Source organism: Colius striatus, chromosome 7 (genome assembly GCF_028858725.1).
Source record: "Colius striatus isolate bColStr4 chromosome 7, bColStr4.1.hap1, whole genome shotgun sequence".
Taxonomy (NCBI): Eukaryota; Metazoa; Chordata; class Aves; order Coliiformes; family Coliidae; genus Colius; species Colius striatus.
In genome coordinates this window covers 42058220-42071340 of record NC_084765.1, presented here as the reverse complement: position 1 = coordinate 42071340, position 13121 = coordinate 42058220, and the positions used below count along the sequence as shown (strand labels likewise).

The window sequence follows — 13121 nt, the reverse complement described above, 5'->3', positions numbered from 1 at the left end:
TTTCGATGCTTGTTCTGTCAGAGGCAGCATCCTTGTAAAGAGTCTGCCTTGAAAATCCTGCACACTCACAACTCCAGACAGTGCACTTCACCTTCACTGCAGCACTTGGTACTTCAGTCCTGGTTAGCAGTTTGGCTCAAAATGGTGAAAAATGAGAGTATGGATGAAGGAAGCAGCAGTTAAGCATGGACACTCCCAGTGATGTAGTTTGTATTTGTGAGGAATGCTTTGCTGATGTTTACCTAAGCCTCTGTACCATCTGCCATCATCTGTGTTCTTTCAGTGCATTTAACAGTTTTCCATGCTGCATACAAAGTTATGAATTTATATTAAGAAGGAGGTAAATACTAAAGAAGCTGAAGCTGTAACAATAGTGTTAAGAGACTCTCCTTTAGGGCACAGCTGAGGCATTCAGAGATACTTTGAATACTACTCTAGTCCTCAGCCCTTGGAGTGAACATCTGCACGTTCAGCACAGCCTGCCTGAGCTCACAGCCTTCCAGGCCTTGAACAGGACATCTGCAGCGAGAAGCATCACTGCTGGGCAGATGAGGAGGAGCCTGTGCTGACCAGGAGCTGGGAGGTGATTGCACTTTGGGTGAACAAGCAGTAATTCTGAGTTCACCAACCTGCAGAGCGACCACTCTGGCTCTTTACATTTGAGGCTTTTGTCCAAGTCCTAACTCATGTCCTGGTGAAACAGTTAAACCATAAACCTCCTGGTATTTCATGGGCAGAGCTGGCTGCATGACTTGGTTGACTTGATCCTGGCTTTTAAAAATAAATAAGTCTGTCCTTTCATTTCCTTCCTTTGCTTATGAGTCCCACCTATTCCTCCCTTTCCTTTTCTCACCTGATCAATACATGGATCTTCAGGTTTTTATTTGCAACACTCAGTTTTGATGTCAACTCTGATCAAATGTCCATTTTTGTTTGTATTTCAGGTCATACCCTTAGATATAACACTGGAACTCCAGAAGCAGATAATGTCAGAGTTAGAAATCCTTTATAAGGTGTGTACATATCCTCCTTTTCACTGTTCTTGCTTCTGATCCTCTCACAGCAAATTCTATAACTGGCTTCTGTTTTTTCCCCCTTCTTTTTGCAGTGTGACTCATCATACATCATAGGATTTTATGGTGCTTTTTTTGTAGAAAACAGGATCTCGTTGTGTACAGAGTTCATGGATGGTGAGTTGTGTGTCTGCTGTGCTACGTCTGTCAATGGGAAAATCATATAAGGATGTGCTCTTCCAGAATGGAGCAAAATGCAATAGTGTGGCTTGGAGATGTAAAGCATTAATAACTTTGCAGGTTGGGGGGGTTTTTTAAGCAACAGGTTGGTGTAGGGATGGTGTTTTATTCCCCACGTTGTGCCGTGTTTTCCCCGAGTGTAACTTCACTTACTTTTATTGAAAATGTAAATAGAACAGAAATAAATGCTGCTTTAATTTGTGGCTTGATATTTGAATCTTCCATACAATCTGTCCTCACTGACAAAACAGCTGTTCCTCACTTGCACTGTTTTGATAGCCAAAACAGATTTTCTTTTAAAGAAATCTATTAACCCAGCGTCCTATGTGTTTTCAGTGGAAATGGTCTCTTAATTGCAAGGCAAGGAATTATTTTCCATCACAGCTGTTTAGCAGTGCTGCACTGAGTTTCTTTTTGAGTGTACTCTTGTTTCTTCCAGCGTGAGTCTTCAGCCCAGCAGCATCCCCTTACAATCCGAAGCCGCTGTCATTACGCAGGTGTATTAGTACTTGGCTTTGCAACCTTGTGCTGTGTGGCATTCTTGGAGAAAAGGCAGGAAAAGTGCACTGATTACAGCAATTTATAATCATTGCTGCCCTCTGTGTATCAGTTCTCAGGAGTGTGTCTCATGACAGATGCTGTCCCCTTGTGTCTCGTGCACGAGAGCCCTCTTCACAGCGGTCACCTTAGCACTGCCTTGTTAGGAGCAGCAGCCTATTGCTCTCACCAGCATTGTCTTATGAGCCAGCACTTTGTGCTCCAACCAGGTTTTTCACAAAGGTTCATTTAAAGTGGAGATAAAGAAGTAAGGATCCTGCAAATCATTTACTCTGGAGGGAAGGCTTTCCAGCAGGAAGAATTTCCAAAGCCGAATGTGTAGCGTCAAGCACTGTTGAATAGCTTCTTTCTGTCTGAAGGGGACCACAGATAAAGCCCTTTAAGGGTTTTATGGTGCATTTTGTTTTCTCCCTGTTAAAATGGTCTCTTATTGCTGTTATTTCTCTCTTACTCTTTACACCTCCTACCTCTGTCTGAGTGATCACAGTGCCCCATTCCCAAGTACAAATACTCTCTCAGATTTCTCACATCTGATGAAAAAGTGTTCCATTTCTTCCACAAAACCCACAAGTCAAATTGTTTGCTCTTGTCATGCTGTGTGACTACTGGCCATTTCTCTGCTCTGCCCTTGCGGTTGCACTCAAGACTTTGCAAGGCTGTGCTAAGCAGCAAGTCACACGCAGTAAGGAAGCATCTGCTCATGCCAAAACATGCCTCTGCCTGGAGTGTGTGTGCTCCTGCTAATTCAGAGATGTTTAAAAATGACAGACACAAATGCTTGTAGTTCTGAATTCTGGTTTGAAAATATTTCAGCCTTCAGGGTATGCATCCCTCATGATGTGGCACAAGGGTGGTGTTTACTGACCATGCACAAATTACTTGGAATTATACTGGAGATGACCTCTGCTCTGCCTCATGTTGTGCACTCCTTCTGGCAGAGAGCAACAGCAATCATTTAAAGGAAGAACAAAATGCAAATAAAGGGACCTTGCCATCTTTTTCCCCCCCTCAGACCTTTAATTTTGATGCTTAAGGATGGAGGTGAAGATAAAATACTTCCTCATCCTGCAGATGAACAGCTTTAACCTTGACAATTTTTTATCCCTTTTTACTGTCTTAGGCCAGTTTATAGTATTTCCTGAGTCCATATCCCCTGACTCTTGTTTGCCCTGTTGTATCCCATACCCATGATTTGTGATATGCTGTTTCCTTTATGAGTTACCCAGGTGGATCTGCATCTTTTGGGAGCCTCATGACTTAGGGGTACACACAGGCACCCACAGGCAGCAAAAAGCCCAGTGGCTCCAAGTCTGCAAATACGAAAACACTCAGATTGAACTGACCTGGGTCACCCTCCCTCCTGCCAGTTGATCATAAAGATCCACAGAGGTGTGAGATGAGGCTTTCTAATCTTTGCCCTTTTGTATTTGTAGTGAAGATGATCTTTGAGATAGAGATGGTGAGGTGTAGTGCTGTCTTTTACTTGTGTTGTGGCCTCTTTTCCTGGTACCCTCTGAGGACTCACTAAATTCCCCTTCAAAGCAGCGAGAGCTGCAGGTTATCAGACTGTACACAGAGATTTGGGAGCTGACATTTGGAATTTTTGGGAAATATTGCCCACTGCAGATCTGTTTTCTCCACAGAAAAATGCCACATTTTCCTGATTCCTTGCAAAAAGAGACTTTCCTTCATTTTCAAACAGAACTGGCTTTAGTGGGATGTGTAATGGCCAGACTTGGCAGTTTGGTCTATTAAAGTACTTTAATTCTGAGTTCCTGTGTGCCCTACTCTAGGTGGTCCTGCTCTGGCAGGGGGTTGGACTGGATGAGCTTTCCAGCTCCCTCCCAGCCCTTGAGACTGTGTGATTCTGTGACACACTGAGCAGGGTTAGGTCAGTGCTGAGCAGGGTTAGGTCAGTACTGAGCAGGGTTAGGTCAGTGCTGAGCACTCTGAAGAACATCAGGCCTTGAATAAGTTGCCTATAACATGCTCTGCCTGTAATTTGCTTGCCCTTGGGTTGTTTTGGCATTTAACTTGGATACTTTCAATTCTCAATTTCACATCTACTTTGTTTCCCAATAATTTGGACATTTTGAACACTGTTTTGTTTAGATCCTGAATCTTCTTTACAGAAGATAAGGGAGACACTGCTTCCCAGTCCCTTGGGGATTGGGGAGACATCATAGAATGGTAGAGCTGGAAGGGACCTTTAGAGATCATCTGGTCCAGCCCCCCTGCAGGAGTAGGTTTCTTGCTTTCCCCATGAAAGTGTGGTGCTGACACGACAGGGTTATGCCAGACAGTAAGTTTTGTCCCATACTAGACTTTACTGGCAAAATGTATCTGCTTGCCCAGGAGCTCCTTGTTCTTCATTTTCAGACATCAGTGTAGATGTCTCAACCAGACTTTGACTGGTTGGGACATCAGGAGCAAAGCTTTAACTGAGCTTTGTGCCCAGATACTGTGTAACATCAGCTCCACGTTTTGGGGGTCAAGGCTTGGGATACTTTGGACTGTTTTCAGACAGGAATTGGATTATTAATGCTGCAAGAAAATACAAGTAACATGAGTGAAGAGGGACCCGAGGACTGTTTCATGTGTTTACTCTGAGTTTGGTAGCTTTTTAAGGTCAGTTATTTCTGACAACCGTTATTGTTACATCACTGATGGTGTTTTTATTAATAACCAGGGCCTAGAAAACCCTTGTGGCTTCAAATCTAGGGCACTATTTCATTTTGCATTACCTAAGCACGTTTTGTTTGTCCCTGCAGGGGGTTCTTTGGATGTGTATAGAAAAATTCCAGAGCACGTGCTGGGAAGGATAGCAGTAGCTGTAAGTACTTCTTGCTGTTTTGTCTTTCAGTTTCTGATTGTGCATGTGATGCATCTCAGGTCTGAGAGCACAGGTGGCCCTTTGGGACACTGAGTCATTTCCAGGATCTGTGTCCTCATTGTGTCTGGGTGAAGAGGAGGGTCCTTCCCATCTCCTGCTCTTCCTGACCATCCTGTGTGCACAAGGACACTGGGGTTAAGAAAAAGCCTTCTTTTTGAGTGACCCCTGAGTTGCCAGGGGCTCAAGGAATGATAAATGGAATGGGATAAGAGAAAAATAGAAGGGATTTTCTGGAGAGCTGTGTGGTCATATTTGTTTGTATCAACCTTTGTAGGATCGAGCCGTCCTCTTAGTCACCTTTATTTACCCTTTAGGTCTTTCTGTGCTGTATGGTCCCTTTAAAATGCAATTGAGAAGCCCTGACTTGGCCCTTCCTTATGGTGATGCTTCATCTGCTGGTTCTCCTGTGTGATTTCCATTCTAACTGTCCTTATGCTGTACAAAGTAACTCCATTAGATTTGCTTCCCAGGTTGAAAAATTAAGTCAGTTCCCGTTATCAAAATGCACTGGCAGAACATGTTTTGTGTCTTCCCCTGTGGCAGATGTACCCCTTGAGGCAGATGAGGCTGAAGTTTTTCTTTGGCACAAGGCTGCCCAGGGACTGGCTGCTCTCTCACCTCTGTGCTGGGACCCTTCACACGTGAGCAGTCACGCCTGAAGAGCTAATAGTCACTGTAGGGGTGAGGGGCAGGGCGATGGTCTGTGATCTAAGAACTGTCAGTCCCCAAAGTCCACTGAGTTTGGGAGCAAGGTGTTGACAGTGAATTCTTAGAGGACCTGGTAGACCATGGTAGTGTCTCAGCAGCATTCAGTGACTGTGTTGCTAGAAATTCACTAGCCATGACTGAAAACTCCAGTTACAGAACAACAACAAAAAGGGAGGAGGGGGGTGTGAGATTCCACGTTTGGCCATAGCTGAACACAGGGTAAATGACCAATGTCTTGGTGGATCTCAGGATGGAGAGAGATACTGCTAAACAATTGCTAAATATAAGGAATACTTTGATAACTTAAGCAGCTTAAAGCATAACAAAGTTATTCTATCATGTGCCATTTAATTAAGTGCTGGGTTTTCACATTCATTATACATCAAGCTGACAGTTTAAATCCTTTAATCCAACACAGGCAGCTATTTAGTCTCTGTTCATTGTAATTCACAGCTCTACTTTCTCTTAATTTGTGTGGCCTGCCCAGGGTGATGAACATCCTTCTCTGATGCTGTTTCCTCTGAGTAGCTTCAAATCTGCTCATTAGATAGCTTAGCAGTTTCTTATGGAATTGGAATGTTTTTCACCTTTTGGTTCAGAGTAAAAACGTTTCATCTCTTCTTTCCTCTGGAGAGATGAGTGATGGGCTGCTCACAGTGTCCTCATGCTCCTGATGCTAGGCAGTGTGTGTAGCAGCCAGTAATACTGGGATGGCCATTTCTTCAGCTGCTTATTGCTTCTCCTTTTCCTCATCTCACTTTGTGTTGTGTGCTTGATACATCCACACTAATTTAACGTAGCGCTTCCTTACCTGCTGTTGTCTCTCCTCTCCCCCATCCTCCCCAGCCCACCTGGATTGATATTCTGCAGATGTTCTCTTCCAGTTTTTCACCTCTCCATAATGGTGGTGCTTCAGCCCCTTCTTTTATGTCTTGCTGGGTCTTTCTTCCCCTTCAAGGTCATCTCTTCACAAAGCTGTTAGTTAGCGAGCTCGGCTCCCTGACACGGGCGGTGAGCAGATCCTTCACTTTTTCTAGTTATTTGCTGCTTTAGCAACCTGCACCGTGCCCAGTGCAGTGCCAGGGGTCAGGAGAGAGGTGAACAAAGGAGCAGGTGCCTTCAGAGAAGGAACGTGCCCCTTTCTCCTGCTTCTCTGTAACAGAAGGTGTGCGCTGAGGCTGAACCAGCTCTGGCAGCTTCCTCTGCTCTGGTGATGCTTTTTTGCTCAGTTGGCATGGTAGGCTTGTTGGAAGGAGGCAGTGAAAGCCTTTGTTTTCTCTAGCATTTATCAGTGGCAGCAGGAATGGCTTCTCTAAGTCTTCCCAAATGGTCACCCTGCATCTTGGTGTCTGACATTTCAGCAGAGCCCAGCATTTAGTGTGTTGGGGCACCTTTTGTGCCAAGTGCAGTACACAGACACCGTAATCCCCACCCCGAACAGCTTGGGAAGATTACCCAAAGCCTAGAGGATTTCTGGTCGTGTGCTGATGAGGAGGAGAATGTCAGACAAAAAGCTAGGGCTTGTGTGCATGGATTTTGTGGACAAAACCTGGAGCTTCCATAGCCTCTTTCCCTTTTTTCCCCCCCCAGTCTGTATGTTTTCTTTCTACCTTCCTTGCACCATGTACACAGAGTCATTTGTCTCTTATGCTCCTGAGACACAGCCAATGCATTAGTCTGTTGAAGCTGCTTAATAATATGTGTGACCTGCACATCTCTTAATTAGAATACCCTTTGTTACATTTGTAGAAGTCTTTAAGTGAAACCATTTCCAAAGGAAAGCGATGCAGGCCCGTGCAGACATCCAGCAGCATCCCAGCTTTCCTCTCACCCCCACCCCATGATTTCCTTGCTGCTTTTCTTGTCATACAAATTTAAGCATTGTAAAAAGAGGTGGGCTGGCAACCCTTAAAAATGATTGTCCTCCTCACAGCAAGGAGCACAAAAGGCAAAGGAAATTCCAGCTGGTGTAGAACAAGATCTGTGTCACAGCAAAGGGAGCACGTTGCCCCCACACTCGCTCCACTTGCTCGGTTAAACACTGAGTTGTACTCAGGGTCGTTTCCTTGTGCTCTTTGATCTCCACAGGCTGGGGCTGAACTACCTGAGAGACATCCTTTTCTTGTCAACCTTGTCTTTCTGTAGCCATAAGGACAGGACTGTGTTGCCAGTCCTTTCTCACTCGTTTCCTTGAAATACAACTATAGATACTTAACAGTTCAGCTTAACCTGCAGTGCTGCTTCACGGGTGTGGATGGTGCCTTGTCATACCCTCCCTTCCCTAACAGACCTTCTCAGCATTTGCCAGGAACCAGAGAAGCTTGTCTGCTGAGACCATCAAACATTTTCTGATGACAGCAGCTGCCACTGTGTTTCTTCTGATGTGATCCTTTATCTGCTGAGAGTTAAACTGGGTAGCACAGAGTCACGTCGAATACGTGTAGCCTTTACACCAGTGTCCTTGCTGTCCATTTCCCACTACAGAAGTGATGACTACTAATTGTGATGGACAATCAGCTCCCAGGCTGAAGTAGCAGGAATGTATTGCCAAGTGCAGTATGCTCTTGGTTGGGTTTTCTTGAGGACTGAAAGGTAGAAGGAAGATTTGAAGCTGAAAAACAGAACGTCAAACATAGAGCAAGGCAGTGGGAAGAAATCCTTCAAGGAGGAAAGCATTTGCCAGGGCTTGGGGAGGAAGCACAGTTTTTTTCAGGGGCAGGATAAAGTGGTTACAGAGAGAGGTAGGGTGCTGAGGTTTGGGCCTCCAAGGAACTGGAGGGATCTCTGACTTCATCACAGAATTCATCCTGGTTGCCTGTACGAGACAGGGGTGAGTCTCTCCTCTTCCTTGTGCTCTGTGTGAAGGGCTGAGGTGTTTTTCCAAAGGAAAAGTGTACCCAGAGAACCCCCCAGTGATGTTGTGATCGCTCCTGTTCTCATACCCATGTGTCTGCTGGCGTAAAATCCGTCCTACCTTTGCTTTGCCACCTCACACATTTATTTTCCCTTCAATTTCTGAAGCAGTGACATTGTGCGCTGTATTTTGAGTGCTAATGTTGATTGAAGTTCTCCCTGAAAGGATGTGCACTTGAACTGTCAAGAGAGTGAGTGATTGACAGCAGGTAGAAGTACTTTTTGTGTCAAGGCTTTGTCAAGTCATTGTTGTAAAACCTACTTTACTGAATACCAATAATTCCTGCAAGATGTTGGATCAAAAGATACTCTCTTCCAGCACCATTTTAGAATAATACTGAAGAGTCCTTCCCTAACAGGCAAATGTAAGTGAATAACAGTACTTTACACTGGGTTAGTCCATTTGGGGGGCTCCTGTGTGCATATTTGCAGCCCAGGATGAAGGGAAAAACTCTTTCCATTCCTTTGTGAGCTGCTGCTGCTGGGAACGTGAGAGTTTGTTTAATGCCGTGTCTCTTGGAACTGCTTATTCAGCACACCTTCCATATGAAGGATGTTTCATAACTCCCAGCTGTTGATTTTGGGTTTTCCCTCCATGGGAAATGTTTCCTTTTTTGCTTTTCCTAGGAATACATGCTTTAAAATCAATAGTTTTATAATGGTTTTAAAGGGCCTGAAAGAAGATGTTCAATACTCTAAATATATGCTTAATAGCCAAAGGAGCTTTACTAGTCTCAAAACCACCCTCACCGTGGGATGAAGCCTGAACTGTTGCACCCCCTTCATTTGTGTTTGCATCAGTACCTTCCCTTTTTTTCTTCTCTTTCTGTCAAAATGCTGTGTAAGTAGAATTCCCCTGTTTTGCTTCTTGAAAGGCTAAAATGAGCAAGGTCACAGGCTGGGCTGGGCCTGCAGAACTTGGCTAAGGCCTTTTGTTACAGGTAATTACCATCTGAGGCCATGAGATGGTTGGGTATGCAATGTGACTTTAACACTGAGGAATTGCCACCTGGAGCAATTTACTGGGGGTGTGGAATCGTGGTTTGCTTTACAAAAGAGGTTCACAGAAACACAGAATGGTGGGGGTTGGAAGGGACCTTTAGAGCTCATCCAGTGCAACCCCCCTGCAGAAGCAGGGTCACCTAGATCAGGTCACACAGGAACGTGTCCAGGCGGGTTTGGAAACCTCCAAGAAGGAGCCTCCACACCCTGCCTGGGCAGCCTGGGCCAGGGGTCCCTCACCTCAGCACTGAAAGAGTTTTTCCTTATGTTTGAATGGAACTGTTTGTGTTCCAGCTTCATCCCATCACCCCTTGTCCTGTCACTGGGTACAACAGACAAAAGTGCTGCCCCAACCTCCTGACACCCTCCCTTTAGATATTGGTAAATATTAATGGATCCCCTCTCAGTCTCCTCCAGGCTGAACAGCCCCAGGTCCCACAGCCTTTCCTCATCAGGAAGATGCTCCAGTCCCCTCAGCATCTTGGCAGCCCTGCACTGGCCTCTCTCCAGCAGTTCCTCTGGAGCTGGGGAGCCCAGAACTGAACACAGGACTCCAGATGAGGCCTCAGCAGAGCAGAGGGGGAGCAGAACCCTCACCCTGCTGCCCACACTCTTGCTGCCCCCAGGCTGCCACTGGCTTCTTGCCCACGAGGGCACGTTGCTGCTCATGGGCAGTTTATTATCAGCCAGCACTGCCAGGTCTCTGTCCTGGAGCTGTTCTCCAGCAGCTCACCCCCAGCCTGTGCTGGTGCAGGGGGTTCCACTGACGTTGGTTTTGTTTACAGTGTAAAATTTTAAGAGTTTCTAAGCCAATAGGAAGGCTGAAAATTGCCCTGCTACCTGCTTGCACACTGTAGGATAGCTGTAGTCCTTCAGCTGCATCACTGTAACAGAGGTGACTTCATCCCACTCTCCTCAGACAGTGGATAGAATGGGATTGTTTCATCTGAAAAATTCAAGCAACTCCACAAAGGGAAATAAATGCTGTTCTGGAGAGGCACAACAAGAGTGAACCTCGGGAAAGTGGATGAAATGTCACCTCATAGATGCAAACTCTCTAGGGCTGTCTGAGGCAGCAGGGATGGTGTGGGTAGAGAGTAATCAGCAGCAGAAGTACCTTAAATCCTGTTAGTTGTCTGGGCTTGTGAAGGTTGTAAATCCATGGGAAACCTTGCAGTGCTGGAAATGCCACAAGTGTTGGGCTTTAATTACTTTGTGGAAACAAAACCTGCGGAGAGGATAACTTGTAACTCCCAGCTACTCTCCTGGGGAGCTGACTGATCTGAGACTATTATAATCCTGTTGTACATAGGAAATAAATACAGTGGCAATTGGACCCAGCCATGCTCTTGTTGGCTCTGGAAGGGCTGCGTGTACCTGGTCTGTGTAGGGAGGTGTCAGGGGTGGTTGTTCTGGGGAGTAGATCTGCATTTATGCTAGAAATGTGTGTCCTGCACCTTTCCATTAATGTTCACGTGGGGCACTCCAGTTTAGTACCAGAGCAACAGGCTTTTGAGTTTAGGTTTTACCAGTTTAGGGAGTGGAAGGGGCAAATTCTGCAACAGCAGGCCAAAGTCTGCCCCAGTTCTTACGTTCTAGGGCTCCTAGTTGTATTTTCTGGGGCTGTGGGTTACAGTAAGGTGTGTGTTTGGTCCAAGATGAGTCATATGAAGAATGAGACAGTGTATACGGTTCAGGAGGAGATGTTCCACATTTGCATGGAGGAAGTAAAAGCAGAAGTAAAGGAGGAAAAAGTACAGATGCACCAAAGGGAAAGAAGTGGAAGAGGCAGTTAGGTATTTGGTTGTTTTATGGCCTTGAATTCCACTTGGTTGCTTTTGCTGCAAGCAGACAAATCATTACACACTTTGCCTTTCGTTGTTTTTAACACCCCAGCAAAGACAAATGAATCAAAAATACATTGAAGTGCCTGAAGGGATTCAGTGTGAGCTCAACTAACTTCAGCTTACAGATCCTGGGAAGGGGTGTTCTTAAAGAACCTGTTGTCATGAAGCAGCAGCTTTGGAGCAGAGGTTCATCTGGGCCCTGTGATCCTTTGGCAGAGGGGCTTGGTCTCCCCTTTTCCTGCTCCATTGCTCCTTGGAACTCGTGTCTTTCGTGGCTCGTACCCACTGAGGTGTGCAATGTTTCTTACCAGGAATCTTCAATATGTTTCTTACCAGGAGTCTTTGTGTTGTTGCTCTTTTAAATTCAGGTTGTGAAGGGCCTTACCTATTTATGGAGCCTGAAGATTTTACACAGAGGTGAGTGACAGCTGTTTTCTGTTTTCCAATGAAATTCTGTGTTACTTTCACCACACTTTCCACAGAGACTAACGTTTGGTTTGGTTCCAGTGGAGTAGTGCAGAGTGGATCTTACTCATCAGCCTTTTACTGCTGTTCTCTTCCTTTGCCCTCCCTCCTCCCATACAAAGAGTAGAGAGTGCAGTGACTTTTGTAGAGATTTAGGGTTACAAACAGGTGCCTGGTGGAAAACTCAGCGAGGAAAATCAGATGCTTGACTAATATTGAAAATAGAAGGTAGGTGATGAATTTCCTGCCGTCCTCCAGAAGCCTCATGTGACAGCCACAGGCAGTGCTGGAGTCTCAGACCTCTAAAATTATGGCTCACTGTCCTCTAACATGGTCATGAATAATTAAAGGCACTTTAAACCTTCTTGGACATAAGCCATGTTTGTGTTTTGCTGTGTGTGCTCCTTCCTGAAGCTCCTCTGTAGCTTTTTGAACCTTCTCATTTATTTCTTGCTTTTTAACGTGGTTACATTTTGTTTCAAATGTATCTGTTGTGATGAGCTAATTCAGATTCCCTACAACTTTCACCACCAGTGTCAGTTCTGGAAACGGTGGAAAATGATGCTTAAAGAACAAAGAAGCCCTTCCCCCTACACCACCATCACCACCTCCCCACATCCCTCCCCCTAAAAAAAACAGAGAGAGAAACTCATTACATTTATAATGTTTCTAAAGTGTCTGAAAGTAACTGCTCTGGTTCCTAATGTTGCTAACAATACTATTTAATTTAACCCATCTGCTCACTCAGCCCGTGTGCACAGTTGGAGCGTGCAGCAACCCACAGCAGTTGTGATTGAGAGAGAAGCACAGAGAGACACACAGAAAATCTTAAGCTGCAAAACCAAACAGTTCAGATGGTCTCTAACTGAGGTGTCTGGTTTTGGAGTGGCTGAGATGGGGGGCCCTGGCAGGGTGGTCAGCAACACCTGGGTCAGGATGAACAACCCGGTGGGGTGATGAGAGTGAGGAGTCATCCAGAAACGTGTGCTGACTGAGGGGAACAGGCTAATTGCAGCCACTAATTACCAGTATGTCTTGAGGTCCAGCTCCTCCTCAGAGCTCGGGCTCAGACTGTCCTGAGGCTTTTGTGGAGCTTGTTTGTCTTGGAGGAGGAAATTGATCCTCTGTGTCGTGGCCCAGTGAGCAGCTACACAACAGGACCTTGGCTTCAATTCCTCCTTGGTCTCACTGCATCTCCTTCCTGGGAGATGGCACTGACGTGAGAGCACAGGCTCTCTCCTGGCTGGGAGAAAGAGAGCTGTGGCCAGAAGAGTGAGTAGAGATCAGGTAAGGACCTGGCTTTGTTACCCCTGATTAGAGGGTGAGTGAAATGCTGCTGGTGGATTTGACCCTAGGCTGTCGCTGGATTAAAAGATCAGAACTAACCCAGAGTCCACGACCAGCTCGGTGCAGGCACAGCTTACCAAGGAGGCTTCGTTTCTGATGGTGGTTTAAGCATTTCACCTACTAGCCTGAATGTGG

At 45.7% G+C, this 13121-nt stretch overlaps 1 protein-coding gene across 6 annotated transcripts in view; it reads left to right on the top strand.

Annotated features, from left to right (window-relative positions):
• Positions 1–13121, top strand: part of MAP2K5 (mitogen-activated protein kinase kinase 5) — a 136393-nt gene that overhangs the window by 50569 nt on the left and 72703 nt on the right. For all 6 annotated transcript variants that reach the window (XR_009819077.1, XM_062000028.1, XM_062000025.1 and 3 more), the window contains 4 exons: positions 945–1013; positions 1109–1190; positions 4583–4644; positions 11543–11591. Coding sequence is in view for 5 of the 6 variants with exons in the window: in XM_062000028.1 (XP_061856012.1) it covers positions 945–1013; positions 1109–1190; positions 4583–4644; positions 11543–11591 (262 nt within the window). In the remaining variant the exon portion in view is untranslated. The remainder of the gene's footprint in view (positions 1–944; positions 1014–1108; positions 1191–4582; positions 4645–11542; positions 11592–13121) is intronic.